Source organism: Lithobates pipiens, unplaced genomic scaffold (assembly GCF_037356315.1).
Source record: "Lithobates pipiens isolate NorthernLeopardFrog02 unplaced genomic scaffold, aLitPip1_a1.2 Scaffold_23, whole genome shotgun sequence".
NCBI lineage: Eukaryota > Metazoa > Chordata > Amphibia > Anura > Ranidae > Lithobates > Lithobates pipiens.
This window is the reverse complement of record NW_027507785.1, coordinates 165546659-165565874: the sequence shown is the minus strand read 5'-3', so window position 1 is coordinate 165565874 and position 19216 is coordinate 165546659. Positions and strand designations below refer to the sequence as shown.

General features: G+C 42.8%; 1 protein-coding gene across 5 annotated transcripts in view; it reads left to right on the top strand.

Annotated features, from left to right (window-relative positions):
* Positions 1-19216, top strand: part of XPNPEP3 (X-prolyl aminopeptidase 3) — a 287901-nt gene that overhangs the window by 111440 nt on the left and 157245 nt on the right. For all 5 annotated transcript variants that reach the window (XR_013262366.1, XM_077452550.1, XM_077452549.1 and 2 more), the window contains exon 5: positions 3178-3240. Coding sequence is in view for 4 of the 5 variants with exons in the window: in XM_077452550.1 (XP_077308676.1) it covers positions 3178-3240 (63 nt within the window). In the remaining variant the exon portion in view is untranslated. The remainder of the gene's footprint in view (positions 1-3177; positions 3241-19216) is intronic.

Here is a 19216-nt window from a genome sequence, read left to right as displayed (position 1 = left end):
AAATAAACATTAAATCAGAAAAATAACATGATAATATAATTCAATAAGATCTCAGCAATTTATTGTTACATGATAATGGCATAATTGATTAACAAAGAAAAAAATAAAATGATAAAAAATAAAATAATTGTCTTAATACAAAGTAATAAAGTAATAATAATTCATGAACAACATGATTAAGTTGATAATAATAAAGTATAAAACCAATCTATGGGTAATAGAGACATTGGTACACGGTAATGTAATTATACTACTTCATAAACAACAATCATGTAATCAATAAAAAAATATAAGATTAAATAAATAAATAAAATAAATAAATAAGAGTGTAAATGATAAATTAATATCACTAATTCGGAGTCTCAAGATCACATGATGTTGAAGGTGTAGCATAAGGCTAAGGCTCTACGCGTTTCGTGGGGACTCCCACTCTTTAGGAGCAATAAAACGGGTGCAACAATCTATGATAAAAAGTAGAGAATTACCAGATGAACAGTTGCTGGACAAAAACGGAAAAGAAGGCAAGAATATGCTAGACGCTCTTACCTATAATTACATAAAAGTGTAAAGGTAATATTGTTCAAGGTAGAGGATGCCATGAGGGAATCAAAGCCTCCCCGGAGCTGAGGCCGCAAAAATGGGGACACATCGAGGCGCAGGGCAGCAGCATGAGGAACACCAATAGTGACTATTCAATGATGGGGTGTAGTTGCCAATAGCCGTGAATGTTCTGTGGAGAGAGTGAATAGTGATGAGTGTATGAAACCCATTACATGTGCCGGTGCAAAAAAAAAAAACCCAAGTGAAAAACTGGTGAATAAAAAAAATATATATATATAATTTCCTGAAAGTGAAGTGTTGTGTACCTTACCATTGTAAAGCCTTAGCCTTATGCTACACCTTCAACATTATGTGATCTTGAGACTCCGAATTAGTTATATTAATTTATCATTTACACTCTTATTTATTTATTTTATTTATTTATTCAATCTTATATTTTTTTATTGATTACATGATTGTTGTTTATGAAGTAGTATTATTACATTACCGTGTACCAATGTCTCTATTACCCATAGATTGGTTTTATACTTTATTATTATCAATGTAATCATGTTGTTCATGAATTATTATTACTTTATTACTTTGTATTAAGACAATTATTTTATTTTTTATAATTTTTTTTTCTTTGTTCATCAATTATGCCATTATCATGTAACAATAAATTGCTGAGAACTTATTGAATTATATTATCATGTTATTTTTCTGATTTATTGTTTATTTTTGGAGCCCATGATCACGTGATTTCAAATCTTTTTGTTCTTAGCTATGCTTCATATAAAGTCCCAATATTCCTTTTGCCATTGTTGCAAATTCCTTGCAGTAATCCAGTGTTGATACAGTTTTTTGCTACTTGGTTATATCCCACCTTGACTACTTCAACTTCATCCTCACTAGCCCAACATATAAAATTTGAATTACTAACCACAACATACAAAGCCTACAACATACAACACTGCCCCAGCTCCATCACCAGCCTCATCTGGAGGTATCGCCCAAATTGTCCTCTCTCATGCTCACCTTCAGGACTTCTCCAGAATCTCTCCCATTCTTTGGAATTCCCTACCCTAGTATGTCCAGTTATCTCCCACCTTCTTCACACTTAGAGGATGCTGGAAAACAAATTTATTTAGGGAAACCTACCCCACCTCCACCTAAAAACTGTGCTTGGGTCACCTCCATCAAATAGTCCCCTGCAGCTATTACTTTTTGTACCACCTCCCCTCCCTTTAAATTGTAAGCTCCATGAGCAGGGCCCTCCTATTACTTCTGTATTGTAATATAATTTTACTTTGCCTTTTCATATTGTAAAGCATTGTGCAAACTGTTGGCGCTATATAAATCCTATATAATAATATAATAATAATCAGTCAACTCACTGATGTGGTGCAAACTAACTGTGCTGTTTAGCAAGACCTGATTCTCCTCAGCCAAAACAAGCCCCTCTGGGCACTTAGAAGCTGGCAAAAATAAAAGAAGATTTTTCCTATACATGCATGTAAGGATTGGCCTAATCTTGAAAGGATGTTCACTTCTCTTAAAAATAAAATTTTTAAGAAAAAAAATGCTGTTCCAGTAGTAGCCCCTTCCATTTCAGTCCTCAATAAACACCTTACATTTCCTATTGAAGATGCTGCCTTATTTTGAAGATTCTGTTGGCATTATGAAGCCCCCATAAAGCCTACACTTGCAGTTTCAGCCCTGGTCATCTGTTCACACCTTCTCTGGGTTTTACCAAGGGGATGTCCAAGCCTTGGCATCTGTGAGCTTCAATTGCAAGATGCTTCAAGCTGTCACGTGAGTGTTTTTGGTTTGCTTAAACCTTGTTTATTGTTGGCCTGTTGGCAGTTCTGTTGCTGTGCTGTTGTCCACTCCTCATTTTAAAGCTTGGGGATGTCCCATGGTCTATGAATACAAGCCCTGTGTACTGTATGATGAAAATAAAGGGACTTTTGACTTTACAGTACAGGACACGGGACCCTCCACTCCTTTCCTGTTGTCACTCCTTATTAGTTTGCTAAAAAAAAACTTGAGTGGATGGGATTTTATAAGGGTGCACTAATAGCAGCTGTTAGCAAAGTTTTTTGCTAGTGTCCAGTCACTTGAAGGTAGCCAGTATGTAACTTATGGTCTATGAATCCAAGGCACAAGTCCTGCTGTACTCCAAGAATTTGCAAGTAAGTCAAAATTCCCTCTTGTGTACCCAGTCCGCACCCACCCCCAGTCAAGATTTTTGAATCCAGTGAAATAAATTGGCTGTGTCAGTGCAGCAAAGCCACTTATTAAAATCTTCTGTGCTGGGCCAACCATGTTGTCATTAATCTTTTGAAGAGCTTGGATTCTTATTTAGGACTAACTCCCCTGAGAGCGCAGAGCAGGATATTCTGAAAAGAAACACTGCTGAAATCTCACTGGATCGGACACAAATGTGTGTAATCCTGTGAGAGAGGTGTGGCTACAGAATAGGTGTAACTGTATCAAAGTTGCATTACACTTTTGAGTTGTTTTTTTAACAAAAGAAGCTTTTTTTTTAATACATATATGGATAAAGTAGCTGCAATTTTAAACTTGTACTCATACTGTACTTTTCTCTTATATGATTTATTTGTATCATTCTAGGCTTTCATAGAAACCATGTATTGCAGTAAGGCTCCTATTCAAGAAGCTTTCATATATGCCAAGGTGAGAATTAAAATGTCCTCAAGACTTTAGTATAGTGACTTAAAGTGATTGTAAAGGTAAACATCTTAAAAAAAAAAAATAACAAGCATGTTATGCTTACCTGCTCTGTGCAATGTTTTTACACAGATCAGCCCCAGTCTCCTTCCTCTTGGGTCAACTGCTGACGCTCCCGGCTCCTCCCCTCAGCTGAGTGATACAATAGCAAGCCTCTTGGTATGGGTTCACACATGGAGGCTTACTCCCTAGCCATGTTTTATGTGCTGACACACACAGTGTGGCTCGCCCCGCTCCTCCCTCCTCACTGGCTGAACCAGTAAGGAGGGGGAAAGAGAGCAGTGATGCTGCTCTCATGCACAGCCCTGAATCTACATAATTTCACATAGGTATAGGGGGGGTGCACACAGAAGGTTTTTTACCTTAATGCAGAGAATACATTAAGGTAAAAAAAAAAACTTCAGCCTTTAGAACCACCTTAAAGGTATTTTTTTTACACTTTGTTACAGCAGACTTCTATAGGTATATAAAGAATATGTACCATCCTTTTTAATAAATGGGCAGTCCCTACGATGAATCCGGCTATATCACTTTTTAAACAAGCACCAACTTTTTCTACTGAGGATGCCCAAGTGGTTAGTGATCCCATTAACTCCATAATGCCTAACGGTAAAAACACATTTTAATGTCTGAATTCAGTTTTGCAACTTTGGCAGGTGTTAATAAAACTGTACATATCATCACAAATACTTAGTGTATACAAGAAAATTATGCTTTTTTTTTTCTAAATAAATTGGGGCTTCATTTGGTGTAAAATGTTAATGGATATTGTAGTCATATAGTAAAGTGATCAAGAATGATAATAAATGATTAATTGATAAATAGTTTGACTTATTCCCATAGCAACTCAGTTCATCCAGAGAGATGCATTTATTTAGACTTCAGAACGGCCAACTGAGGTACAGACAAGGTAGATAGATGACAGTATACTTGGAATATTCCAGATACAGTTTGTAAGGGCGCTCTGAACTTCAGGACCAAGCAAAAACAGATGTCTTTATGAACCAGAAAGTCTATAATAGGGTATCTTCCACACTTAGGCTGCACTTATGGAGAGAAGCAATCTCTGAATAGGAAACAGAAAAACAAAGAAAAGGCGCCTCTAAGTGTAGAAATAATTTCCCCAAAAAGGGTTAAAAACACTTACAAGATATGTAGACTGGCAGAGCATATCATTAATATCCATGTAGGTGGTCCGGCATTAATGCAGTGGTCCAGGGAATGCCAACAGGAAAAACAGCAGGGAGCTCCGAGAGAACTGACAGGCCAGCCCGCAATCACAGTCTCAAAACACGAGGATCCTGGAAGTGACGTCAGCTGCAGGAGACGATAACCAGCAACCAGCATGGACCACAAACAAGAAGCAAAACAGGAAGCAGTCATCAAAGAGGGACGCGTTTCGGAACATCTCATTGGTTCCTTTATCAACCTGATGACTGTGTGTGTATGGGACTAATTTATACTACCTGGGTGGACCTTAGGGCTGGGAAAATGTAAATGGAGCGTTATCACAATATAAAGGTATAGGACAGGAGGAGAAACAGAAACAAAATCCCTATCCAAACAAACAAAAAAAAAAAATATGATTTCATACAGAACAACAACCAATAAGCGACATTTAAAAATAAAAATAAACATAAAATGAAAATGAGAATCAATATTTTTTTTTTCAAATATATAATTTTATTGATTTCCAGATGGGTCGAAGCTCCTCAGTACATATAATAAAACATATACACAGGGCAATGATTACAAGAGAGGCAGTACAAAAACCAGGTCATGAGACAGGAGATAACAAATAGTATTCTGATGTACTTGCAACCAAAAGAAAGAGGGAGGATATTTATTAGTAGCCCTTGTCAACGCTCAGTTGGAAAGCACCGGAGCAAAAGTCGACCCCTACGTCCCCCCCTGTAAATAAGAGGGGGTAGGACGTCCCGAGCTACTAAATAGAGGTGCTCGGGACCAAAAGGTAACAACAGCTAAAGACATAGGGGGGTCAGAAAAGGAAAGAGAGAGAAAAAAAGGGGGGGGGGGAGGGGGGAAAAGAAAGGTAGAGATCAGGCGTAGAAAAGATTAAAAGGGTAAGAACAAGCATGGACATGACGGTGGCCCCAGCCCACCTCTCGCTCGAGATGGTGGAGAAGGATCAGGACGCCAATAGACGTTGACCTTCGGCTGAAAATATAAACATGCACCAGATGTCCCAGGTCTTTTTAAAGATTTCTTGTTTGTGTTGTGCTTTGAGAATCACGTCCTCCAGCCTCCGCACGTCCTCCACCTTCCTCAACCAATGTGCCACAGTTGGGGGAGAGTTTTACTTCAAATACAGAGGGATGCACGCTTTGGCCGCATTGAGAAGATGGCAGACCAGGGATCTCTTATATTTCTTGACTGGTGTCGGGGAGTGGTGTAGCAGAAAGTAGTCCGCCTCATTCGGAACCTCATATGTCGTAAATTGCTGAATGATGCGGCGTACCTCATCCCAAAACCTCCTTAGTCTAGAGCATGTCCAAAAGACATGGAGTATAGTACCCTCCTCTTCATTGCAGCGCCAGCACCGGTCTGAAGAGGAAGGGAAGCATTTACTCAGACGAGAGGGGGTTAAATACCAACGGTTAAGGACCTTAAAGTTAGTCTCCTGAATTTTGGTGCAGGGTGAGGACTTAAGAGCTAAGGTGACAATGCGCTGCGCTTGTGCTGTTGAGAAAGTGCGTTGAAGGTCCCTCTCCCATTTGGATAGACAGGCTAGGTGGAGCGGTTCCCGCGGTGTGGATAGCAAAGCGTAAGTCTGCGAAAGAATGTGGGTCAATGGTTCCGTACCGGAACCTAAGATCTCAAAAGGAGTTAAACGTTGCTCAAAGTCCCGCGGTCTTGGTAAGGAATGAAGGAAATGGTGTAACTGTAGGGCTTTCCAGAAGGGGAGTCGATATGTCCCTGTCTCTGCCGAGAGGTCTGTAATGGAGGGCCAGTGCCCATCGGCCAGAAATTTGGCCGCATGATCATGACCGGAGTCTCTAAGAGACGTGTAGTTCGTCTGGTCGAGACCCGGTTCGAACTTCGGGTGACCTAGAATGGGAAGTAAAAGGGATACAGATGACAAGAGGGACGTTTGAGTAACGGCCCGATGACTCTGCGTCAATGTCGCCCCTATCAAGGGGTGTGTCTTCAATGTAGTCGGAAGGTCTTTGTAGCACCAGAGTGCTCCAGGCAGGAGTATACGGGTTTGGGATTGTTCTACACAGATCCAGAGCTTGGAGGTCCTATTTCTGCGCCAGTCAAGAATCCGTCCGAGATGAGATGCTAGATAATAGCGACGAATGTCGGGGAGTGCCAAGCCTCCCCATTGTTTGGGAAGAGTCATTTGGGAATAACGCAGCCTGGGTTTCTTAGCAGCCCATACGAATTTGGTAAAGAGAGCCTGTACCTGTTTGAAAAAGGAGGGAGGAATATGTATGGGTAATGCTTGGATGAGATAGAGAAATTTGGGTAAGATGGTCATTTTGAGAAGATTGCACCTCCCGAACCAGGAATGGAGACTCCCAGTCCATGATTCAAGGAGCAAACGGGTAGAGGTCAATAGGAGTGGGAAGTTAAGATCGAACGTCCGGGAAATGTCTGCAGGGATTTTCTTGCCCAGATACGCAAGGGCTGTGGTAGTCCATTTAAGCCTAAAACTGGCCTGGAGATCTGATAAGGTTCGGGTGGGGACTTGAGAATCAATATTTTTACACAGTCTTCAATAATGCTTAAGACTAGGCATATATATAAGACTGAAGGGGAGGGGGAAAAAGAAGAAAGGGAATAAAGGGGCAAAGAGAAAATATTTTGAAAAATATCTAGGGCAAAAAATATGTATAAATATATTAGCTAGATATATATATATATATATATATATATATATATATACACACCGAAATGATTACAATTATTTAAAAATATTCACTATATTTAAAATAATATACTAATAGAAAATTATATACTACTAAAAAATCTTGCACAGATATATTAGGAAAGGAGGAATCTAGAGAATGGCACTAGTTTCAAAGTCCTCGTTCAACCCTCCAGGGGCAAGAACATTTAAAGTAAAAATGCAAAACATTTCTCTATGACAGAGTTTTCTGAAAACGTTCTTTGGCATTGTCTCAATGACCCAGACCCTTAAACCATCTGTAGATTTTTGATGGTACTTGAGGAAATGCCTAGGAACACTGTGATTATCTAATCCACCGGAGATGAAACGGCGATGCTCGCCAAAACGCTTGCGAAGTGGCCTAATGGTTCTCCCTACATAAAACTGGCCGCAAGGACATGTTAGACAGTATACCACATGGTCAGTGGAGCATGTGTGAAAACCCTTGCTAGGGTATGTTTTTCCTTTTACAACAAAATCCTTCTGGCCGTGTCTCACAAACTGGCAGGTTTTGCATAATGGTTTGCGGCATTGGTACATACCCGAGATAGCTAGAAAAGTGGGAATAGAGCTACCAGGGGGAGGAGGTTTCTCTTTAAGTTTATTTGGTGCCACTTTGCTCTTAATATTAGGTGCTTTTCTGTACGCAAACTTTGGCCTATTGGGAACAACAAGAAGGAGATGCTCATCCTGAAGCAGCAAGGGCCAATGTCTCCTTACAATACTCTCCATTTGTTTGTGACGAGAATGAAATTGAGTGATGAAGCGTAAATCATTAAGATTTTTACTACCACGGATAGAGGTATTTGAAGAGGGAGTTGTATTTTTTTTTCCAATTTAAAAGAGTTTATTAAGCCAATAAACAGATGCAGTAGAAAACAAGGGTTACGTCATATCACAGTATGCAGCAAAATTCCAACAGGTAAACAGTAAATCTGAGCTTTCTTTCAAAAGAAAAGAAGAAATACATTTGTCACCTGAGCAGCAAATCCGTTACAAGAACGGCTTCAAGACGTAATCCAGGCGTTTACACAAATATATTGAAATCGTGCCAATAAAACTAATTGTACATAAGAATCAGAAGCCAGGTATCTGTAGATCTCGGCAATGAATTCAAGAGGAGAAGGTAGGTATAAGGAGATGAAGAAAAGAATAAAAGGAGAAAAGAAAAAGTGGTTATGAACAAAGATGGAGAAGAGTAAGAGAGAGCAAGGCGATAGCGGAGAGCGATCCCCTCTCAACGGAGGGGGTCCGTCAGCTCCTCCCCACCGGGGCCCCGGAAAGCAGGGAGAACCGGAGAGCTAAATTCCACCCAATGTCAGTGTATCACAATCACCCCTTAGTGAGTCTAGAAAAAGCGTCCGAGTACCTGAAAAGTACCCATGGGGACCAGGTTGTGTGAAATCTGTCAGCCGTTTCATCGGCAATAGCGAGCGTCTCCATAGTATAAATAAGGTTAACCATTCCCAACCATTCTTTCACTGTCTGTATTAGTTGGGATTTCCAATATTTGGGGATCAGTGATTTCGACACCATTAGGAGGTGTTTGGTCAGGGACCTTTTTATATTGCCCCAGTGAAAGGTCAGAGATGTGAAGTAAGCAACAGGCCGGGAAGAGCATCATCTTGGATTCTGTTATCTGTCTAATTAGTCCCAACACTTGATCCCAATAGCTAGATATCTTGGGGCAGTTCCACCAGATATGTAGCATATCGCCCTTAGCCTCGCCGCATCTCCAACACAAGTCTGAGGACAGCGGGTACCATCTCTTCACTTTATCCGGAGTGGCATACCAATGTGAGAGAAGCTTATATGAATTCTCCTGCAGTCTAGTGCTAATAGAGCACTTATGCGCTAGTATACAAGCGTTTTGCCATTGCATGTCCGTAAACTGTGTTTGGAGAGCCGACTCCCACTGAACCCTGAATCTAGGTACTTCCTGATTCTCAAGGTCGTGTAAAAATGCGTATAAGACGGAGGTGGTTCTCGCCACTGGTTCGCCCTTGTGACATAAGGATTCGAAGGTGGTGAGATGGAGTTGTATTTTTGTATTGAGAACATGCTGTTTCCACAAGATTTACTGGGAACCCTTTATCAAGGAATTTTGCTTTTAAAGTCTTACTCTGATTATCATAATCATCAGTTCTAGTACAATTCTTTTTCAGTCTGCAAAATTGGCTCTTAGGTATATTGTTGAGCCATTGGGGGTGATGACAACTTTTATAGTGGAGAAATTAGTTCCATGCAGTAGGTTTGGTAAAATTCTTGGTATGAATATCTTTGCCAACAGAAAATAATTCCAAATCAAGGAAAGCTAACTTATCTTTATCCAGAACAGAGGTAAACTGTAAGCCCATATTATTATTGTTACAATGTGTAACAAAATCTAAGACTGAAGATGCACTGCCATCCCAAATAATAATCACATCATCTATGTAATGACCATAGAACACAATGTGGGAGAGAAAAGGATTGTTTTGCCATGTGTGCAAGGATTCCCAATGCCCCATAGTAAGATTGGCATATGAAGGTGCAAAATTTGCCCCCATAGCAGTCCCATTCACTTGAAGAAAAAAATTGTTATAGAATTTAAAATAATTGTGAGTGAGACAGAAAGAGGTAGCCTCAACAATAAAGGAGGCTTGCCTGGGGTTCAGCATAGGGTCCTGACACAAAAAGGATTGTATGGTGCTCTACAGATGGTTTAAGGGTCTGGGTCATTTAGACAATGCCAAAGAACCTCCCCTCAGCCGTACGTTTCATTTTCATTTTATGTTTATTTTTATTTTTAAATGTCGCTTATTGGTTGTTGTTCTGTATGAAATCATATATTTTTTTTTGTTTGTTTGGATAGGGATTTTGTTTCCGTTTCTCCTGCCCTATACCTTTATATTGTGATAACACTCCATTTACATTTTCCCACCCCTAAGGTCCGCCCAGGTAGTATAAATTAGTCCCATACACACACAGTCATCAGGTTGATAAAGGAACCAATGAGATGTTCCGAAACGCGTCCCTCTTTGATGACTGCTTCCTGTTTTGCTTCTTGTTTGTGGTCCACGCTGGTTGCTGGTTATTGTCTCCTGCCGCTGACGTCACTTCCAGGATCCTCGTGTTTAGAGACTGTGATTGCGGGCTGGCCTGTCAGTTCTCTCGGAGCTCCCTGCTGTTTTTCCTGTTGGCATTCCCTGGACCACTGCATTTATGCCGGACCACCTACATGGATATTAATGATATGCTCTGCCAGTCTACATATCTTGTAAGTGTTTTTAACCCTTTTTGGGGAAATTAAACAGCTTTTAATTCTACACTTAGAGGCGCCTTTTCTTTGTTTTTCTACTTGGAATATTCATGCAATAATCAGAGAACCCAGTTTCTGTTGTCATATCAAGCATACGAACACTACAATCCAGCATATGTCCAGTCTATATAATATGCGGCTAGGTAGCTTCCATGCACGCAATGATGTTGTTAATCAAGATTAAAAGGCTCTACTTGTTACATAGTAGGTGAGGTTGAAAAAAGACAAGTCCATCAAGTCCAACCTATGTGTGTGATTATATGTCAGTATTACATTTTATATCCCTGTATGTTGCGGTCGTTCAGGTGCTTATCTAATAGTTTTTTGAAACTATCGAAGCTCCCTGCTGAGACCACCGCCTGTGGAAGAGAATTCTACATCCTTGCTGCTCTTATGCCGTGTACACATGATCGGATTTTCCGATGGGAAATGTTGGATATGAGCTTGTTGGCGGTGAGTCCAACCATGTGTATGCTCCATCGAATATTTGTTGTCGGACTTTCAGCCAACAAATTTTGGCTAGCAGGTTCTCAAATTTTCCACCAAAAAATGTTTGTTGTTGGACTTTCCGATCGTGTGTACACAAGTCTGTCTCACAAAAGTCCATGCATGCTTGGAATCAAGTATGAGCCGGAAACGCTTGCTCCTGTGAAACTAGTGTTCATAATGGAGATATCACGTACGTCTTGTACATGTGTGACCATGTGCATGCAAGACAAGTTGGAGCTAATGCCCTTTGAACTAAAATCCACGGTTCTGTTGTCGGAAGTCCGATCGCGTGTACGCAGATTTACAGTAAAGAACCGTCTATGTAGTTTAAGGTTAAACCTCTTTTCTTCTAATTTTAATGGCCATGTGTCTTGTTAAACTCTCTTCCGGAAAAAAGTTTCCACAAGTCACCAGTCACCAGTACGGTATTTATAAATGGAAATCATATCCCCTTTCAAACATCTCTTCTCCAGAGAGAATAAGTTCAGTGCTTGCAACCTTTCCTCATAACTAATATCCTCCAGACACTTCATTAGCTTAGTTGCCCTTCTTTGTACTTGCTCCATTTCCAGTACATCCTTCCTGAGGACTGGTGCCCAGAACTGGACAGCACACTCTAGGTGTGGCTTGACCAGAGTCTTGTAGAGCGGGAGAATTATGGTTTTATCTCTGGAATTGATCCCCTTTTTAATGCATGCCAATATTCAGTTTGCTTGGTTATCAGCAGCTTGGCATTGCATGCTATTGCTAAGCTTATCATCTACTAGGACCCCCAGGTCCTTTTCCATCCTTGATTCCCCGAGAGGTTCTCCCCCCAGTGTATAGATTGCATTCATATTTCTTTTCATACATCAGGGGACACAGAGCCATAGTTGTTACTATGTGGGTTATAGGGCCACTAATAGGTGATGGACACTGGCATGCCCTAAGTCAAGACGTGTACTCCCTATATAACCCCTCCCACTACTGGGAGTCCTCCGTTTTTTCACCAGTGTCTAAGGTGTTGGTCACAAGTAAAGATGCGCTGTGCTGAGCTCCACTGGAAGAAATCCTTGCTGGGGCTAGCCATGCTGACCGGATCCATTCAGAGTGTCCTTTCATGGGCCTAAGGAATGGTACCCGGGCCTCGTGTCCCTAGAAACAAGGTTTTGCTTGTGAATGCTTCTCTTCTTTTTTAGAGGGCTGGACCCTGGGATCCAGTACTTTTTGGTAGTAAGGCCAAACAGTTTTTACTGGCAGGGTGCTGTTGCAGGTCCAGGATTGTGGGTAACCTCTAGGTTCCCCTGTTCCTGAAGGCTTCCTGAAGGTTTCGGAGCCCACCATGAAGGGTGAAGATTGGGTTTATCTCGGATAACCCTGCGGCAGGAAGGTAAGTGGAGATTTTCTTATGAATTTCTCCTTTTAAGTTTATAATGTTGTCATGCCTATGTGTCACCACTGGGGGCTGTATTGAGCACTCACCGGCTGATGCTGGAAACTGCGCTGTGTCAGAAGCCTTCATTTTCTCCCAATGTTGAAGTTAACCGCTTTGGGGGAACTATATGCCTAAAGCGCCTTGCGGCCACTCAGTGGTGGTTTTTACCTCCCTCCGCCACCATATCAGCTGTTTCCAGGGCACCTGAAGTCCGAAGCTCGTGCGGGAAAACACTTTCTTTTGAAAGATGGGGGCGTCATTAGCGCGGGGGGCGGGGCTAACAACTTCAGACGATGGCCGCATGTGGAGGAAGTTTTTAAAGCACTGTGTGTGTAGCTGCTGCTGGCTGTGGAGGGACACATGAGCAGGAGGTGGCTTACTTCAGGTTTGGTGACACAGGCATTTCCCTTTGACACATTATTATTTTACCAGGCTAGGTATTAATAGCAGCTTATAGCACTGGACTATAACCTAGCAGTGTACATTCTTTTTGGTAGTGCCTGTGCTTTTGTGCTTCAGGCTATGAGTGGAAGAGGGACCAGGAACTCCTCTAAGGGTTCTAAAGGGTCAGTGGTTTCACAACAAACTAAATCCATTTCCAAAAGAATGTCATCCTCCTCAGAGTGATGCGACCAGTCAGATTGAGCCATCAGGGGAGACTGTTGTTGCAGCTGCACTGGACACTTCGGTCCCTGTATATATCACACAGGAGGTTTTCTCTTCTACCATTTGTATTTTGAAAAAGAAGATTGATGCTGTGATATCTCTCCATAGTGGGTCTAAACGTAGCAGATCCCCATCTAGTGCTCAGGGCCCTCTTATTGAGGTGCATGGGGCAGGGGATCAGGAAGATCTTCCAAGAGATTTGGTAGATACTAATATATCCTCTTCTGAGGATCCTAATATAGAGGGAGTAGCATCACAAGACAGGTTGCTTGTGCATTCTCTTACCAAATTGGTTCTTTAAACCTTTTTGCTGCCTGCAGCGCAGGCTCTTGATGAACCCACCTCTGATTTGGGATCATTAAAACCTCCCCCATCTGGGGATGCTTTTCCTATTCACTTATGGCTAAAAAAGCTTATGTATTCTGAATGGGAACATCCGGATAAACAATATTATCCTCCTAAGAAATTCTCCACACTTTATCCTATGGAATAGGATTCATATAAGAAATGGAGGGTTCCAGCAATTGATGCAGCAATTGCCTCAGTGAACAAGAGTCTCATGTGTTCGGTGGCTAATGGGCTAATGTTAAAGGATTCAACAGATAAAAAGTTGGAACTTCTTTCTAAAAGCAATATGTCTTTAGCAAGTTCAGTAGCGCAGCCGGTTCTTTCGGCAATTTGTGTATCTCAGTCCATTAAGGAACAGTTTGTGGAGATACTTAAGATTCTGCCTGATCAGCAGGCCCAGCAATGGGCTGGTGTATCAGATGCACTACGTTTCACAGTAGAGGCTATGAAAGATTCTATCATTCAAGCCTCACGGCTTATGCTTTGACTAGTGCATTCTCGTAGAGTTCTGTGGCAGAAAAATTGGTCAGCCGAAGCACTGTGAAAAAACTCTTGGCCAGTTTCCCCTTTCAGGGTGAACGGCTATTTGGAAACGATCTGGATAAATACATCCAAAGGATCTCTAATGGGAAAAGCTCCCTTTTACCAGTAAAGAAGAAGTTCAAACATTTCTCCTTTAAGCGTGCTTCCTCACCTGTGTCAGGGGCATCAGCCTCTAGGCAGTTTTGACGGCCTCAACCGTCAGGTTCAAGGGGAAGACCCCAAGGGCAGTACCAGGGTCAAAAGAGATCTTGGGGCAGAAAGCCCACAAAGCAGAATGCTAAAGCCTCCTTATGAAGGGGCGCCCCCGCTCGCTCGGGTGGGGGGAAGGCTCCTGCAATTTTCAAAGATCTGACAGGAACAATGTCAAGACAGATGGGTGGCTTCTTCGGTGTCTCTAGGTTACAGGCTAGAGTTCCGAGAGTTTCTGTCTCCTCGTTTTCTAAGATCAAATGTTCCCAGGGATCCAGAAAAAATAAGTCTCTTTCTAGCTCTGGATCATCTACTATCCCAGATGATGCTATCAGAGGTTCCCTTAGAGGAACAGGGCACAGGTTTTTATTCACGGAGAGGTAAGACCCATTCTAGATCTCAAAGATCTGAATCGGCACTTAAATATACGATCCTTTCGCATGGAGTCAATCCAATCAGTTGTTTCCATCCTGCAAGGAGGGGTGTTTTTGGCCTCAATCGATATCAAAGATGCATATCTCCACGCGCCAATATTTCCAACTCCCCAGAAATGTCTACACTACGAAATAGAAAATCATAATTTTCAGTTTGTGGCCCTGCCATTCGGTCTAGCCACAGCACCACGGGTGTTCTCAAAAATTCTGGCACCTCCTTTAGCCAGATTAAGGGCTCAAGACATAATGGTCCTAGCCTATTTAGACAATCTACTTTTAATAGATCATTCAGTCTCAGGTCTAAACCAGAGTCTGATCACAGCTTGTCAAAACAAAGAAAAATCCTTCCATTCAGCTGGGCATGAGATTGTTAGGGAAAATGGTGGCCTCCTTCGAGGCTGTCCCTTACATGCAGTTTCACTCAAGACTGCTACAAAACACCATCCTGTCGGCCTGGAACAAAAAGATTCAGGCTTTGGATTTTCCAATACGCTTATCCCCCGACGTACATCAGAGCCTAAATTGGTGGCTGATATCCAGCAACCTCCAAAAGGGGAAATCTTTTCTGCCAGTATCCTGGAAAGTGGTGACGACAGATGCCAGCCTTTTAGGCTGGAGAGTAGTCTTGGAAGAAGTTTCTGTCCAGGGGACATGGTCCAACTCAGAAAGGACCTTGCCCATCAACATTTTTGAGATTCAGGCAGTACGTCTGGCCCTAGAGTCTTGGACGGTCAGGCTACGAGATTGTCCTGTCGGGATTTAATCCGACAATGCCACGGCTGTGGCTTACATCAATCACCAGGGGGGGCACGAGAAGTCGTGCAGCCCAAAAAGAGGTGAATCATGTTCTAGCTTGGGCAGAAAACAACATTCTTTGCCTATCAGCAATTTTCATTCCAGGAATAGAAAATTGGCAGGCAGACTACTTGAGTCACCAACAATTATTTCCTGGGGAATGATCTCTTCCCCCCCGTCATCTTCCTAGCGATATGTCAGAGATGGGGTATTCCAGACGTGGACCTGTTCGTGTCCAGATTCAACAACAAAGTCAACAACTTTGTGTCGAGAATGAGGGATCCGCTAGCATGCGGAACAGACGCATTAGTCTTCCCATTGGATCAGTTTTCATTGATCTATGCTTCTCCTCCAGTTCTGCTACTTCCGTGTCTTTTCCGCAGGCTCAAGCAGGAACGAAAGGAGGTGATTCTGGTGGCCCCAGCGTGGGCCAGAAGATCTTGGTTTGTCGAGATCATAAAGATGGCGGTAGGAGTCCCTTGGACTCTGCCATTATGGCCAGACCTTCTCGCACAAGGTCCAGTATTCCATCCTACCTTGCGGACGCTAAATTTAACGACTTGGCTATTGAGACCCACATTCTAAAAAATCGTGGGTTATCTCCTTCAGAAGTGTCTACTTTGGTTAATGCCAGGAAGCCTGCTTCCAGAATCATTTACTATAGAGTCTGGAAGGCATATATTTCTTAGTGTGGATCCAGGGGTTGGCACCCCAGGAAGTATGTCATAGGTAGGATCCTTGATTTCCTACAAATGGGATTAGAAATGAAGCTAGCCTTGAGTACTATCAAGGGCCAGATCTCGGCCTTGTCAGTGTTTTTTCAATGGCCTCTTGCGTCCCACTCTCTGGTGCGTAGCTTTATACAGGGGGTAACGCAGATAAATCCCCTTATCAAGGCACCTCTAAATCCTTGGGATCCAAATTTGGCCTTATCGGCTTTGCAGAGTCAGCCTTTTGAGCCTTTATGGGAAATTCCCTAGGTTCTTTTGACAAGAAAGAATCTTTTTGGTTGCCATTTCTTCTGCTAAAGGAGTATCGGAACTAATGGCTCTATCTTGTAAAGAGCTATATTTGATCATGCATAAGGCAAGGTGGTTTTGCGTCCTCATCCTAAATTCCTACCAAAAGTAGTGACAGGTTTTCATTTAAACAAGGATATTATTCTTAATTTTTTCCCAGAGCCTCAATCTAGGGAAGAGAAGGCACTACATTCCCTTGATGTAGTTAGAGCGATCAGAGTCTATTTAAAGGCGACGCACAGTTTCACAAAACAGATGTTTTGTTTGTTCTGCCAGAAGGTCCAAAAGGGGACAGACGGCATCAAAATCTACTATTTCCAAATAGATTCGTCAAGAGATTGTTCAAGCTTATGGCTTAAAGAAGAAAATTCCTCCTTTTCATGTTAAAGCACACTCAACCAGGGCAATCAGTGCCTCTTGGGCGGTGCATCATCAGGCCTCTATGGCTCAGATCTGTAAGGCCGCAACTTGGTTCATACATTTACCAGATTTTATCAAATTGATGTTAAAGGTCATGAGGATATTGCCTTTGGGCGCAGTGTACTGCAGGCTGCAGTATAAGTCCTCTGGCCTCTCTTTTGCCTTACTTTTTTGTTGTGTCTCCCTCCCTTCAGTTGCCATTGCTATGGGACATCCCACATATTAACTACTATGGCTCTGTGTCCCCTGATGTATTTTTAAAACGGATTACCTGTAAAATCCTTTTCTTTGATGTACATCAGAGGACACAGGGTCACTCCCTTTTTGGTATACACTTGTATTGCTTGGCTACAAAACTGAGGACTTCCAGTAGTGGGAAGGGTTATATAGGGAGTACACTTCTTGCCTTAGGGCGTGCCAGTGTCCATCACCTATTAGTGGCCCTATAATCCACATAGTAACTACTATGGCTCTGTGTCCCCTGATGTACATCAAAGAAAAGGATTTTACAGGTAAGCTGTTTTAAAAATCCTGTTTTTTGCCACCCAAATGCATTATTTTACATTTTCTACATTAAACCTCATTTGCCATGTAGTTGCCCACCCCATTAATTTGTTCAGATCTTTTTGCAAGGTTTCCACATCCTGCAGAGAAGTTATTGCCCTGCTTAGCTTAATATCATCCGAAAATACAGAGATTGAACTGTTTACCCCAGAATTAATAGGCTTGGTCCCAGCACAGTACCCCGGGGGTCCCCACTACCCACCTCTGGCCATTCGGAGTACGCCCCATTTATCACCACCCTCTGAACTCGCCCTTGTAGCCAGTTTTCAATCGATGTACTCACCCTATGGTCCATGCCAACAGACCATATTTTGTACAGTACTCGTTTATGGGGAACGGTGTCAAATGCTTTTGCAGAATCCAGATACACTATGTCTTTGGGCCTTTCTTTATCTAGATGGCAACTCACTTCCTCATAGAAAGTTAATAGATTGGTTTGGCAAGAACGATTCTTCATGAATCCATGCAGAATACTGCTAATGATACTGTTCTCATTACTAAAATCTTGTATATAATCCCTCATCATCCCCTCCAAGAGCTTGCATACTATTGATGTTAGGCTAACTGGTCTGTAATTCCCAGGGATGTATTTTGGGCCCTTTTTACTAGTAGTCATGAACAGAGCCCTGTTCTATCTCTCTCCACTCCAATATCAAACTGCAAATGACTTCTCTGGGAAAGAACCTTTTATAGTGTGGGGTGGTTCTATGAGGAATGAGACATGATTGGGCACGGTGATCATTACCTTCTGTAATCTGACAGTGTTCTGTGCCCTGATTGCGCAAATCCTTCATTGCTTCAGCTAATCAGGGCTTCCAATACACTGTGTGGAGCGCAGTGCATTGTGAGGCACTTAGGGGGGGGCGAACAAATGGTCGAAAGCTCCGACAATTCGGGTGTTCGCCGAATGGGCGAACAGCCAAAGTTCGACCCAAACTCAACTCAACTCAACTTGAACCGTTCACACAATACTAGAGCAAAGTAACCAGGTTAACAAACTCCTAGAAACACTTTCCAAATGCCTATTTGTGATAGGTTCTGCTATGTAACCTACATTAACCATAAAGTCTATCTGCAGGACATTAACAGAATAGACTCAAATATGGCTAATGCCACGTAAACACATATCAGACTATCCGGCGGACTTAGACTGGCGGACAAACCGACGGACTGTCCACCGGACTTTCCGAACGAGCTACCTTCCCACACACGGTACTTTTGCAGCGGACTAGGCTGCTGGACTATCCGCCGTACTTTTGAAATGAACGAACTTGCCCACACACATGGAGGAAAGTCTGTTCATTTTGAGCGCGGCTCCAGGTAGCCGGGACTAGCGAAGGAAGTGTCGCTGGCCCCGTCACCTGGTATGGAGTTAAAGGGGAAGCCCTATGCCAAAAAAACGGCGTGGGGGTCCCCCTCTAGGTCCATATCAGACCCTTATCCGAGCACTCTACCCGGCCGGTCAGGAAAGGGGGGGGGACGAGTGAGCGCCCCCCCTCCTGAGCCGTACCAGGCCACGTGCCCTCAACATGGGGGGGTGCTTTGGGGAAGGGGGGGCGCACGGACAAGGTGCTTTGGGGTGGGGGGCCACGCGGCCCCCCTTCCCCAAAGCACCCCCCCATGTTGAGGGCACGCCGCCTGGTACGGCTCAGGAGGGGGCGCTCACTCGTCCCCACTCCCTTTCCTGACCGGCTGGGTAGCGTGCTCGGATAAGGGTCTGATATGGACCTGGGGGGGGACCCCCACTTCGTTTTTTCGGCGTAGGGCTTCCCCTTTAACTCCACACCAGGTGACGGGGCCAGTGACGTTTCTTTCACTGGTCCCAGC